Source organism: Polypterus senegalus, chromosome 17 (genome assembly GCF_016835505.1).
Source record: "Polypterus senegalus isolate Bchr_013 chromosome 17, ASM1683550v1, whole genome shotgun sequence".
Lineage (NCBI taxonomy): Eukaryota > Metazoa > Chordata > Cladistia > Polypteriformes > Polypteridae > Polypterus > Polypterus senegalus.
The window spans coordinates 99,324,051-99,337,236 of NC_053170.1; the positions used below are offsets into that span (position 1 = coordinate 99,324,051).

At 48.3% G+C, this 13,186-nt stretch overlaps 1 protein-coding gene across 3 annotated transcripts in view; it reads right to left on the minus strand.

Moving 5' to 3' along the window:
- Nucleotides 1–2,078: 2,078 nt before the first annotated feature.
- LOC120517100 (putative uncharacterized protein MYH16) overlaps nucleotides 2,079–13,186 on the minus strand; it is a 117,264-nt gene continuing 106,156 nt past the window's right edge. For all 3 annotated transcript variants that reach the window (XM_039739200.1, XM_039739199.1, XM_039739201.1), the window contains 7 exons: nucleotides 8,155–8,347; nucleotides 7,480–7,683; nucleotides 7,141–7,266; nucleotides 5,951–6,121; nucleotides 5,163–5,363; nucleotides 3,552–3,698; nucleotides 2,079–3,340 (listed from right to left, as the gene is read on the minus strand). In XM_039739200.1, the coding sequence (XP_039595134.1) occupies nucleotides 3,194–3,340; nucleotides 3,552–3,698; nucleotides 5,163–5,363; nucleotides 5,951–6,121; nucleotides 7,141–7,266; nucleotides 7,480–7,683; nucleotides 8,155–8,347 (1,189 nt within the window). In that variant the 3' untranslated portion in view covers nucleotides 2,079–3,193. The remainder of the gene's footprint in view (nucleotides 3,341–3,551; nucleotides 3,699–5,162; nucleotides 5,364–5,950; nucleotides 6,122–7,140; nucleotides 7,267–7,479; nucleotides 7,684–8,154; nucleotides 8,348–13,186) is intronic.

Below are 13,186 nucleotides of genomic sequence, written 5' to 3' on the forward strand. Positions count from 1 at the left end.
TAATCGTCGTCTCTCTAATGTTCATCCTCGATTACCCCCAGAAGTGGCGACTAATTGTGTGAAGGGGTCTGGAAGACACCAAAAAAAGGGAGATGTCTTATTTATTATATATATATAAATAAAGCTTGTTTTAAATCGTTTCAGTCTGACGGAGCATTTCAAAATGGCAGCCTCATTGGCATAAAAGGACACCACTGTGGGAAAACGAGCTACAAAGAGACCACCGGGCCATGTTCTTATTTTTCTACTGACTAACACCTTTTTTTTTTTTTTAGTTTCTCTTTAAATGTTATTTGATATTTTGAACCAAGGGATGTGTGTGTGTCTGTCTGTGTGTGTGTGAACTTCTCCTTGTAAATATCCTGAATATCACGTGAGCTCTCCATGTAACACGGCCGACTTGTTCTGTATGTAACAAAACCTTTTAAGAGTTTAAAGACTGTAAATGTTGACAGCTGATGACTAATAAAGAATGTTTTACATTATTCCACAATAAAAGCTATTTAAATAAGGCTGTCCTGAGTGGCTGCGGCGGTCCGCATCAGCGCGTTGTTCTCCGTGTTGCTAATCTAAACCTTCAGAGCTGAACGCGCGTTTGTCCGAAGTGCAAATCCACGCCGTTCACCTCATCATCTTCCCCTAGTTTTACGGGTTTGGACCGTAGGCTTTTGTTGCTTTCCAAAACTGAATCCCCCTGGAGCTTCCTTGAGTGAGCAGCCCTGCACTTTATTCCAGCGTGGGAGACCCCCACTAATCCATTCGAGGGTCACTCCATCACTCTCTGTGCTCATTTCGTCCCGCCGTGCACTTGTGGAGTGTTGAGTTTGGACCCTCGCCAGGCCGTCTCTCTCTTGTTTTCTAGGGGGCGCCTCCTCTGAAGAAGAAGCAGCAGGAGCGAGCAGGGACCCTCTTTTTAGGGGCGGAAGGTGTACAGACAAAGTGAATTTAACTGTGACAGAGAGTTCATAAACGACCGGCGCGGACTTTGTAAGCAGACGTGCAACTCCACTTCCGTTTTTTACAGCACTTCTTCTTCTCCTCTTTTTTCCCAAATGTCATGACGTTTGTTGCCCCCACATTTTGGGTCTTCTTACAGCACTGGTTCAGACCCGAAGTGGGGGTCTCTTAATAATTCACAAAAGTAAGCTTTCTTCACACAAACCTGATTTCTAAAACGCCGTGTAAACTCTTACTCCGCTTTGAGAATTAAATGGAGGCCGATGTCTTGGCGAACGACCCAGTGATGTGGCCGTGTAAACTCTTAGCCGGGTTACTGTGAAGGATCGTCTTGCGCTCTGCCCACCCGCCTACGTATTCACTCCGTAGGCATTAGAAGCAGCCCTGCGGGTAGAAGCGTCCACCGTAAATCAAATGTCCCGGCACTCGTGTGATTCCTGGCTGAAATAATCCGTCTCGCTACCTCAGAAATCCCCAAATCTCTGAACGCCGCAGCACAAGCTGGAGGGCAGTAGATTAACACGTTAAAAGTGACGCAATCCGATTTTACTTTTTGAATTAACGAGTAACCTGACGTAATTTGGCTGTCAGGATGACCTCCACCTTCCCATGATCCTCTGCCAGATACAAAGCGAGGGTAAGAAAATGTGCAAATGGAGGTGGGCTCCTTATGAGCAGCGTGCCCCACAATCAGCGAATGGACATCCTGTCCACAACTGGCCGTGCCTCCCCCCAATATGGGCTCTCTGGATGGGCACTGGCATACTGCGGTCAAGCGATGAACATCCAAGTCCAAAAGAAATGTTGGGGGGGTCAGCCCGGTCACCCCTTTTAATTATGGTGATGGCCAGCAAGGCAAATGAGACAGAAGCACAATTTTGACTGTGAGACCTCCAAAGAGAGGTGGTCTGTAATTAGGTGGGCGCGCCACCACCTAATGGTCTTGCAGTCCTTGGACCAGAAGGGGCGGAGTCAGTTGGCCTCATTGGGTGTCATCTTTGAGCTGTGGGCGGAGTAAGTGACTGCGCCCCCCTCGTGCCCCGACGTGGTACCAATCGCCAGTGCTGAGCCCGGGATGGGACCCTAAGACGCCCACACACGTGACACTTTACAGGCAGATGAAGAGTTCATTAATAGTTTATTCAAATTCTAAACCCACATAACAGAGTGCCACAAACCACCATTTTGAGAGAAACTTGAAAACTGCTGCTTGCTTTCATTTCTCGGCGGCTCTCGCAGCTGACAAAGCTTCCAATGAACACCTCAGGAATTTCCGTTCTCCAGGCCCTTATGCAGTTTGTTGCGTTCCAAACGGAAAGAGCTGGCATCTGAATATTTCAGCATCTCAACTGGGGGGGACGCAGAAGCTTGAAAGTCAGTGGGCCGACATTCAAAATGGCCAACGAATTTCAAGAATTACGACATGTATAGAATAAGCCAGCCGGGGGGGTTTTACGAGTGCACGAAAGGCCAGGACCACTGGGCTTAAACAACTGGAATCATCAACGGCGGGCATCCAAAGCCTCGGTGCCCCCTGTCTAACCCCGCTGATCCGACTTGATGGACCTCAGAATGTTTCCCTTTGCCTTGTGTGGCATTTGAGCCCTTTGGAGTCGTCGGTTTATGCCGTCTACGACCGGACCGAGGGTCTTCTTGAAACTCATTTGGACGTATGTACCATTTTGAATATTTCACTTTGGCCAAGCTGCCTTAGTAGTGGAGACCCCTCTCATCCCAATTCATATAACATGTTAGTAAATTAATTAATTCATTAAAGTGTACAGAAAGATTCTTAAATTGTGTATAAAGCGCATATTCTGAAAAAATGCCCCGATCTCAGACATCCAACGAGATCTCGACCATAAACTGGTGGTCACGAGACCACCAACGTCTGCCTGCTGCTGAGCTAACATTGCAAAAGCGGGTGGGTTTAGCTGTGACCCTTGAAATTCCGTGTCTTTGTATATACAAAGTGGGGTGGCACACTGAATGAGATATCACTCAACATGTGCCCCCAACTGGCATCCTGTACCCCCTGGGATCAGCACTGCCATCCTACAATTTTTTACAGGAAGAAAAAGACATTGGGAGTAGAAAACAAACGGGTGGGAGGTTTGCATACACAAATGTGGGTTGGTCGGCAGAGTGGGCTCTACAGGGTGGTCACACTTTGCCCCCCAAGCTGTTTTATTGAACAGTTTGATTTGAACTTTAATTTGATTTTGTTTTTTTTCTCCTAGTCAATCATCAGCTTCTTCAGTGAATTGAGATACGCAGGGATGAGGGAGGCCGTGTCTTCATCGCCAATTAGTTTTTCACCTCGACCTTCGGATCCCGCAGAACTTGGAGACCTGATGGTGCCGGTGAATGGGGTGCTGTAGCCCTGCACAGATAAAGGGGGGAAAGTCAGGAGTGGGGGCTCTTCTTGACAATGAGCAGCTGCAGGTAACAACGGGCTGCCTCACCAGGTCACAGATTAGGGGTCCTCTTCGTGTCAGGTAAGGTAATCTGTGGCTTTAAACTGGCCCAGTATCAATCTGAGCACGGGCAAATACCCCCACCCGCCAAAAAAAAAAAAAGTTCCGTATTCTTACCGAAGAGTAGCCTTTCCCGAAGCTCGCCCGGTTCTTGGTTCGGATTTTCGTGAGTGCCGCCTCGGCGATGTCCGCCCTTTCCTCGGCGTCGTCCAGCTCGTGGACCGTCTTGCGATACTTCACCAGGTTCACGTTGGCTTGTTCCTCCTAAAAGAAAGATGAGGAAGATCAGCCCGGAGCACAGACAGAAGTCCAAAAGCCCACCTGCGCTCTGGTTTCCTCCCACAGTCCAAAGACATGCAGGTTAGGTGCATTGGCGATCCTAAATTGTCCCTTGTGTGTGCTTGGTGTGTGTGCGCGGTGGGCTGCACCCTGCCTGGGGTTTTTTTCCTGCCTTGTGCCCTGTGTTGGCTGGGATTGGCGCCAGCAGACCCCCCACCCCCCCGTGACCCTGTAGTTAGGATATAGCGGGTTGGATAATGGATTGATGGATTGTGACGTTTCTTTAAAAAGTGCAGCAAAAAAAAGTATTTGCTGTCCGGGGACATTACCCCAGTATGCAGCAGTTTAAGGGTTAAGTTTGCAGATGATACCAGACAGTCTTAGAGTGGTTTTCTGCCATGGTTGCAGTGCTGGCATAGGCCTCACCCCAAGCAACCCTGCATTAGACGGGAAGATAAAGAGCAAGCTGGTTAAGTTGGCGGGTGATGCCAGGTGTGGTGGACGGGCAGATGATCTTGAATCTGTTGAGTCAGCACTGAGGGACTCAGGCGGAGTTGTGGACGCTGACATGTAATGGCAGTAAATGTGAAGTGTGACACGTAGGAAGTTGACACGAGCTCCCAAGCTCTGCACATTTGCCACGCTTCACTTCTACTTCCAGCTGTAAAACCGTGCGACTCGTCACCTAAATGCTGTCACCATCTGCCTATTTAGATGAACAACGCGCCTTAGAGGACGTCTGTGTCACGCATCACGTACAGTACAGCAAGCCGCTGACATTTGTCAATGCCAAGTCAAGCTAAAGTCTTCATGTGAGTTAAACGATCCGCGGCTACCCGTAACTGTCGCCAGTTTCCCAGCATGCCTCCTGCTGTGTCCCTGTCTATTGCTGGGCTCCTCCTTGCAGCTGATTCTACTTGCTAGTCTGGAAATCACCAGACCACACTGTCATCATCATCGTCACTACGGCTTCCCGAGGAGCCAAAAGGCTGGAAACGCCATCTGTTGGATGCCTTGCATGTACGAATGTGCAGACACACACACACACACGAGGTTATAAGATGCGTCTTGGTGACGAGCAGTTCTCTAACATTCAAAGCGGACATGTTGGATAAAGCTGAAGGCTTTTGTTTGACGTTTGGACCTCAGCCTGACTGGCCACAAGTTGGAGTCACTCGGGAAGGTGTGGCTTTCTACAAAATGGCCGAATACAACTTGACGTAACTAAACGAGTGCCTGGCAGAAACGACAGCAAAGCCTTTAAACTCAAAAATACCAGAAATAACCCATGAAGGTCTAACACTGTGAGGAGTGGCCCAGGAAGTGGAACCAATGCCAGGCTCAGACCAAGCTGGGACCTGATCAGAGAATTTTTCAGAATGACAGAAAATCAAAAGGAGGGGCAGCACACGAGTTAGGGTTCAGGGGTCTGAACGGCGCGCTACGTACAGCTTCCTCCACTTGTCTCTTGTAGGCCTTCAGCTTGTTCTGCAGCCTCTCCACCAGCTCCTGCATGCGGTGTTGGTTCTTCTGGTCTTCCTCCGCCTGGAAGACCAGCTCCTTGAGACGGCGCTCGTTCTTGCGGAGGGTCTTCACGCTCTCTGCGTGCCGCTTCTGTTCTGCATCCAACTCCACCTCGAGCTCCTTCACCTGCCAAGGACAACAACAAGGCCATTTTATTGCGCTGAGCCTGGCAGGGATGACGACGCCAAGCGGAATGGGAGCCCCCAAAAAGATGGAGCTTATAACTGCACCTAGGAAATGGGGTGGGCTACCACAATAAAGTAACTTAAGACAATGGAGGCCCACCTTTGAGCTTCAGTTCAGGAACACAGAGCTCAAGTGAGAGTCGACAGGAATGCCACCGTGGTGGTGTGGTGCCAGCTGCTGGAGGACCACCATCACGTTTAACAATATATATAGCGCCCTTCTCACTACTCAAAAGTGCTTCAGTGAGTGGGGAGCCACTTCAAACCACCACTAAAGCGTAGCACCCACCTGGATGATGTGATGGCAGCCATTACTGCGCCACTCTGCTCACCACACGTGAGCTGTTAGATGGCAAAAGGGCGAGAGAGAGACAGCCAATCAGAGACTGGGGATGATTAGGGGGACAGAATGACCAGGCCGTGGTGAGCAGTCTAGCCTGGATATCGGGGTACACCCTAGTCAGGTCTGCCCTTTGAATCTCCAAATGTACTGTCGTTGTGAGGGATGTGCCCCCCACCTCTACTTACCCGTCCTTCGAGTTTCTGAATCGTCTTCTTGCCCCCCTTCAAAGCGGACTGCTCGGCCTCCTCCAGCCTGACATTCAGCTCCTTGACCTGCGCCTCCAGCCCTTTCTTGACCCTCTCCAGGTGCAGAGTGTGGTCTTGTTCATGGCGCAGCTCTTCTGATATCCGCACAGCCTACGACCAATGGCGGTGAGGTTAGAATAGCTAAGGGGGTTAAGCCAAAGACCCCTGCACGCGGGAAGCTTTCAAGCGGTCATTTTTTACTTTCCTTATACTTTTGTATACGAGAAACGACTGGCAAAAATTCGATTTCGAGATTTTGATGAATCTCGATGTTTTAGACCACCCGGAGTGCAAAAATAACATTTTTGGCATTCTGTCTGTCTGTCAACACGATAACTTGAGTTTGCTTTCACTTCGGTCAACCAAATTTTACATACAAGTATTCAGTACAAAAATATCAATTTCTACCCATTTCTGAGCTCTTTCCGTTAACAGGAAGTGGGACTTTACCCGAAACGTTTCCCCAAAAATATTAACAATTCAATCATTTCACATCACATTATGGTAAAGCACCAACTTCTAAGCATTTTTTTGTCCCTTTGCATTTCTTCGAAAAAGGACCGTTTATTCGAGATAATCGCAATTTTCCGTTTGACGTTCAAAGGGTAATCCATACGTACGTCTTTGAGAACGTTTTGCTTTACGTAAACGGAAATTTTGCGTCCAAGTGTTACGATTATACGCGTTAAACTAAAGTCTCTCGCAACTTGCGACCCACTTCCGCTTACCGAAGGTGGTCATTTACCGGAATTGTTTGCCAAAATCAAATTTTCACAGCAAATGTTTTATTCACACAGCTGCAGTCTCTAATAATTGTTCAATGCATTATTATTAATGTGATTGGATACGTAATATAAAAACAGAATCCTTGTCTTGCGGTTTCCTCCTCAAATATCCTGAGTATACGAGACAGTCGAGGGGCGACCTCACCCGATTTCTGATTGTTACCGATGTGCGCGTTGGGCCTGCAGGTCAACAAACCGCCCGCCGGTTTCTCACACAACATCGACATTCCCAGATCTTTCCAAAATCATTTGCGCCAGCCACAGCTTGTGAAATGAGCCACTAAACACCAAGAGGATGCCATCTGTGGAGGCTGGCACCTTGGGCGGGGCAGCAGCAGCACATACCTCAGCCACAGCCTTCTTGGCCTTCTCCTCAGACACCCGCAGCTCCCCTAGAAGCTCCTCATGCTCGGTGCTCATCTGCTGAAGGTCCGCTTCCAACTTCCGCTTTACGCTGGTGACCGCCTGGAACTTTAAGAAGCAAAGAGTCCATCACAATGGAGGAGGGAGACGAGGCCCAGACCACCGCTTTTAGTCCCAAGAGCTTCAGCCCGTAGACTTTAGTGGTTCACAGCACCGCGCCAATCACTACACACTCAACTAGCGGACCATCCGTGACTGAAAACGCCGTCTTCAGCGGCCCCCCCAACACTAATGGTACATCTCGTGTTTGCCTTCTCTTACCTGGCTATTCATTTCATTGCTCTTTTCGGTGGTCTCAATCATTTCTTGCTCAAGCATCTTGCGGGACCGCTCAGCTGCATCCAAACCCGCTCTGATCTCCTCGATTTCGGTGGTGAGAAGCCCACAGCGGCGCTCCATCAGACCGTACTGCTCCCGTAGCTCCTCTTGCTGTCGGGCCTCCTCTTCTATCTGCGTCTGCATGTCCTGTCAGAAATACACAGCGACTCAGGGTTAGGGGAATAAAGAAGACCCCCGCATTGCACTTGCCGATATAAAGGATGCCATAGGCCGTGTGTAAAGACAGGAGGACGGCAGCTCATATCTCGGCTATCCTGACCCGGACTAAGCAGGTCTGACAATGGATGTTTGATGATGATAATGAAGATGATGAGGCTACAGTCAAAGAGCCTCTGGGGGGGCTGTCACTCTACTAGAGATAAAAGCGAGGGGCTCAAAAATGAAAAGTGGAGCACAAAGAGCAAAGGCTTGGGGGGTAAGAAGTGTAGCCAACCTCAGTACTGAGTAGAAGGTCCAGCGCAGGGATGCAGAAGATGGACAGGTCAGGTTTAGTATTTAAAGGAGCCCCCCACCCTGTGTTAACTGCTAACAGGGCACATGAAAAAAAAAGTACACCAGAAGCCGGTGTCTGTTTTAAAAGTGGGGTGGCACGGTTACCTTAATCTGCTGCTGCATCTTCTTGGTGGTCTTCAGTAGCTCACCATTATTTTTATTGGCGAGGTCCAGCTGCAGCTCGAGCTCATTGATGTCCCCTTCCAACTTCTTGCGAATTCGGACCGCCTCGGTGCGTCCTTTGACCTCCACGTCTAGGCTAGCGTGGGCAGAGTCCAGGGCTCTTTGGTGGTTCTTTCTAGAAATGACAAATCAGTTACCCCCTGAATGCTGTAAACAGCCCCTCCGTGCACCCTATGAGCCCACTCACTCCATGCCAAACCTGTAATTTACAAAGCAGGGATGCTGAAGGAGATGGGGAGTTGGCATTATTTTTTCCACCTCTGGCTACAGTCCTGGATGGGTCCTATCTTCAAGGACCACCTCGGCCCCCTCACCAATATTCAGTAACCCCCACACACGTTTATGAGCGACAGGGTACCACGATAACTACGTGCACACCTACACTTGACGAGCCAACAGTGAATGACACAAAAGGTACAAAGGTGTTATCAAAATGCAGTGCCCCTCCAGAGGGGGCTCTCATAGTGCCGAGACCCTCACCAGTAAAACTGCATGGCATCCCAGCTTACGGCTCTTCTATGTGCACTTGGGCTTCCGACATTTTATTAGAAGAGTCACAGCTGTAGGCAGCCATGGCAAGCAGCAGACCCGCTCAAAGACCCTTAGCCATACTAGACGTTTCAGGGGACTCGGCCAGGAAGCCCCCACGTGAGCTTTTAACTTGGAGACGGATTCTGCGCTCACGCTCTCTCGGACTGTTCGGAGCTGGGACGTGTCACATTCCCACATTCCCATTCGGGGATCACAGTTGATTTGTTACCTGGTCTGCCAAGAAAAAGGCCATTAAAGATAAGCGACATTTTTATATGGAAATAAAGAACAACAATAAAGCCACTGAATACAAGTCACTTTTCTTCCAAATACATGCTGACCACAATACGGCATTCCGGGAAGACCAGGTGACGTGTTTTAATTCAGACAACTGACTGAGGTGAAAGGTCAGCGTGGCGTCACCACTCAGACAATCTGAGAAACTTTCAGAATTTTCCGAGTTGTAATTCTGAGTTTTTCAGGCGTTCAGGAGGTGATTTCTGACACGACAAGTCAGATTTACCCTCCTCTTCCTCTTCCATTTCCATTCGGGAATATTTCAACTTTTGTTGCTCTTTCCCTTATCAGCAGAAAAACAAAGAGTCCAGTAGGGGGCAGCATTTAGCCACACTGCTGCGGAGCACCAGAACTCTACAGAGGAGTATTTGTGTCAAAATCAAAAACAATCCAAAATGTTCACTAAATTGAGAAGGTAGTGCATATGCACAGGAGCATCGGATTCCGGCCCGCTTTAATCTTGTCATAATTAAAAACAAATCCACCAAATGATTTCAATGCTCTTCACTACGCCACCCAATTTTCTTATCAATTAAAAATGAAATACAAAAGCAGACTGCATTTTCATTTATGCCCAAGGATCATGTCTCCTACGTAAAAGCAAAGAAAACACATTGCATTCTTCTTAGCGGAGACTCGAGGGGATTGCATTTCGACACCACGTGTTAAACGCACCAGCACTAAACGTAATCAAACGACCAATCAGCATCAAAAGTGAGGAAGGGGGTGTCAACAGCTGGGGGTAGAAGGAGAGGATACAATGCATCTCTGTACCCTGGAGTCTCCAAGTAGGAGGAGTTGACTCCAATGGGGAATGGGGAGGCGCATTCCAAGTGGGAGGAGTTGACTCCAATGGGGGGCAGTCCAAGTGGGAGGAGTTGACTCCAATGGGGGCAGTCCAAGTGGGAGGAGTTGACTCCAATGGGGGGGCATTGCAAGTAGGAGGAGCTAACTGCAATAAGGGGGGGGCAGTCCAAGTAGGAGGAGTTGACTGCAATGGTCGCCAGGCTAACTGCAGACCTGTCTACACTGTGGTTAACATCAGGATTGTGGGAGGCTCGACTGACTCAACTAATGCAATAAGAGTGTCCATTAATTTGGCTCCACCTACTTGGAGCTCCAGGGTGGAGCGAGGGTATGAAGAGGAAGCGATGAAGAAACCAAGCTTGATGACGCTATATCCAGTATTTAGTTAAAACCTTTGACACCCCACGCCTTGCAAACATAACTGCACGGCTTATTTTATTTAGTGTTTATAAAACAACTTAACATAAGAGGAAACTTCTGCGGTGAGCCCCAAGCCAGCATCCTCACTGATGAAGAGTATGCAGGCCGCCAGAAGACACAAGTGTTTAGGCCTCTTAGCACAACTGCCGACGCCCCCTGGCCCCGCCTCTTGACACGGACTGATCATTTAATGACATTTAGCTTTGGCACAGTTAAAGTGCCGTCTCAGAGCAGCCGGTAAGCGTAACGTGCCAACATGTGCAGCACTTTTAGTTACGACACACAATCTACGGACACAAACTGAGGAAGCCATGCAGCGTTTTAAACTGACATGAAAACCGCGAGGCGTAGTGAAAAGCCGCTGATCATTTGACTGATGCGTTTTTAAACTGTGACGTGATAAACGAAACATCCCACACTCAGATGTCACTCATTCTGACACAGTTCACCTGTTGGCTTGCATGTCATTTTGTCACCAATGAGGTTCTGCCACCACACGAGAGGGTTTCATTTGCACCAAGTGTGTGACAGCCATAGCCGTTCTGTGCGGCCACTCAAGACAGGACACCGAAGGACACACACAAAGATGACGCGGTCAGAAGAGACTCACCAGAAGGACGGCAGTTGGCTGAAGGCGTGAGGGAGAAAAAAAGAGGAAAACGTCAGCAGAAAGAAAGCGATGAGGGTTAGGGTTCGAGTCATTCATTCAGATTTGACCATGCAGAGCCCTTTACTTGCCCAAACCCTAACCACTGTGCCACCTGCGTTAGACCCATTTATGTTTGAAGGGCTAAGCTTTGCTGTCACTGCAGCTAAACCCCAGGGAGGGAATCTCGTCTTACACACCTCGGTGGGCACTTAAACTCTGAACAGTGTTAGCTGAGGTCACCACCAAAGCATCCGTTTAATTAAGGTGGTGTGGCACTGGCACTTGCTTACTGCACATACACATCTAGCACTCGGAGACCAAAACTCAGCCAGGGTTACATGGCAGGAAATGCCCTTACTAAGCGGCCATGTCTTTGAGAGTGGAATTCACTTCAAAGGGGAAGGAAGACCAAGACAGACGTACCAAAGCCTGCAGCACGATAGCCACTCCACCTTAATAAAAGGACAAGTGTCTGTGTGTCCATCCAGCTGCTGTGTCTCTGTCATTCCAACAGATGGCACATCACAACCATTTTTTATGGTAATAAAATGCATTGCATTTGTCTTTCCTACAGAAGGTGCAGCACAAACATGAACACTGCTTTTACGAATCCCATACCAAATGGCATTTAACACCGACACGTGCAATGCATGGTGTACCCGGAGGTCCAGGTGGGTTACTTAAGACTTCAACTCATCATAGATGGGTAGCAAAGCTGGTGAGAAATTATAAGGACATATTAACAAAGAGCCATTCACTCGCTGCACTTCAGGTTGGCTCCAGTCTGTTTCTCATCTCCAGTGGGTGACTGGTTTGCCACCATATGTTTTATTTGGGGCTGATCCATCTAAGCTCCCCACATTATCAACTACTTACTACCTTCTATCTTAATTAAAATTAAGGCAAAAGGGTTCATTAGCAGCGAAGTGCAAAGTGAGAAAAGAGTTAGAATGCCTCTGCAGCCTCCCAGGAGACCCCCAGCTCTGGTGAAAACCTCTGCACCAAATGTTTCCTTCACTGCTAAGCAGATGGGTGTACCTCGTAGCTTCAAACTCTTCTTCCTTCTCTTGGATCCTGCGGTCAACGTCCGCCTTGGCCTGTGTCAGTTCCAGCTGCAGGCGCACTACTTTGGTCTCCTCGGCCTGCAATGCGGGGAAATGAAATCTCCTTTTAGACACAAAATGTGCACACATCACGAAACAGACGACAATGAGACCTGCATTCTAAATCACCTTTCAGAGTGAAGACCAGCTTCCTGCGGGACAACCTTTTGATTTAATTTACACTCCAAACCCACTGACCACTGCGTTACACTTCATGTAACACTTCATGACATTGCACAGAATCTCAGGCGTCTTCACTCCCTCGTCATTCACTTAGCTCTTTGAGGGCTGAATATTTTTCCAAAAAGCAAAAGTTTCACACATAAGTCAACTTAAAACGTCGGTTGCTATGTGCTATGGCTGTTGTTGGCACATGTCCGAACATTTCCGGCAGCAGTGATTGCAGGGGGCACCATGATGGTCAACAGGAATGCACAGTGGGCCAGCTGCCTGCCTGTCTTTGCACAGCAGGTAGGCGGTGTTGGCGGTTGCAGTGTGACGCAATATGGTTTGTACCTCTTGTCATCGTAAGTGGTGGTCCTCCCAGGCAAACACTGCTATAGATGCATCAGCTACCTGAAAGTGTTCAGCACCACGATCAGCTGGGGACCGATCAGATGATGCTGCTACCTCACTTTGTTTTTCATATCCACCTCCAGATCACTTGCTTCCAACTCGGAGATCGACGAGTCAGTCCTATTCAATGAAATAACGTAAAACGTCCATGGAGTATTTTGCTTTGCACATTTGCTTTAGTCTCTCGCCAGATGTCGGTGCCATTTTAGAGGTTGTTTGCTCTTCACTACTAAAGCACGCGTAGGGAATTGAGGTTAAACCAACAAAGCTATGTAACTCTCCTTCTAGCAAAGAGAGTCAAACTAAAATGTAAGGGTGAGTTTTATTGCAGTTTACAGCTGATTACCGTCCACTACTCCTGAATTTTGATAAAAGTCGACATCAGCCCTGAAAGAGTTAGTATGACCTTTCATCAGCACTTGAGGACGGAAAAGTTAAGTAAGCAACTTATTGTAAAACAGAACATGAACAACCCTCTTGTTACAGCAGATTAGATAGATAGATAGATAGATATGTGTGAAAGGCACTATATAATAGATAGATAGAATTTGGTATAGTAGGCAGGTTTAGA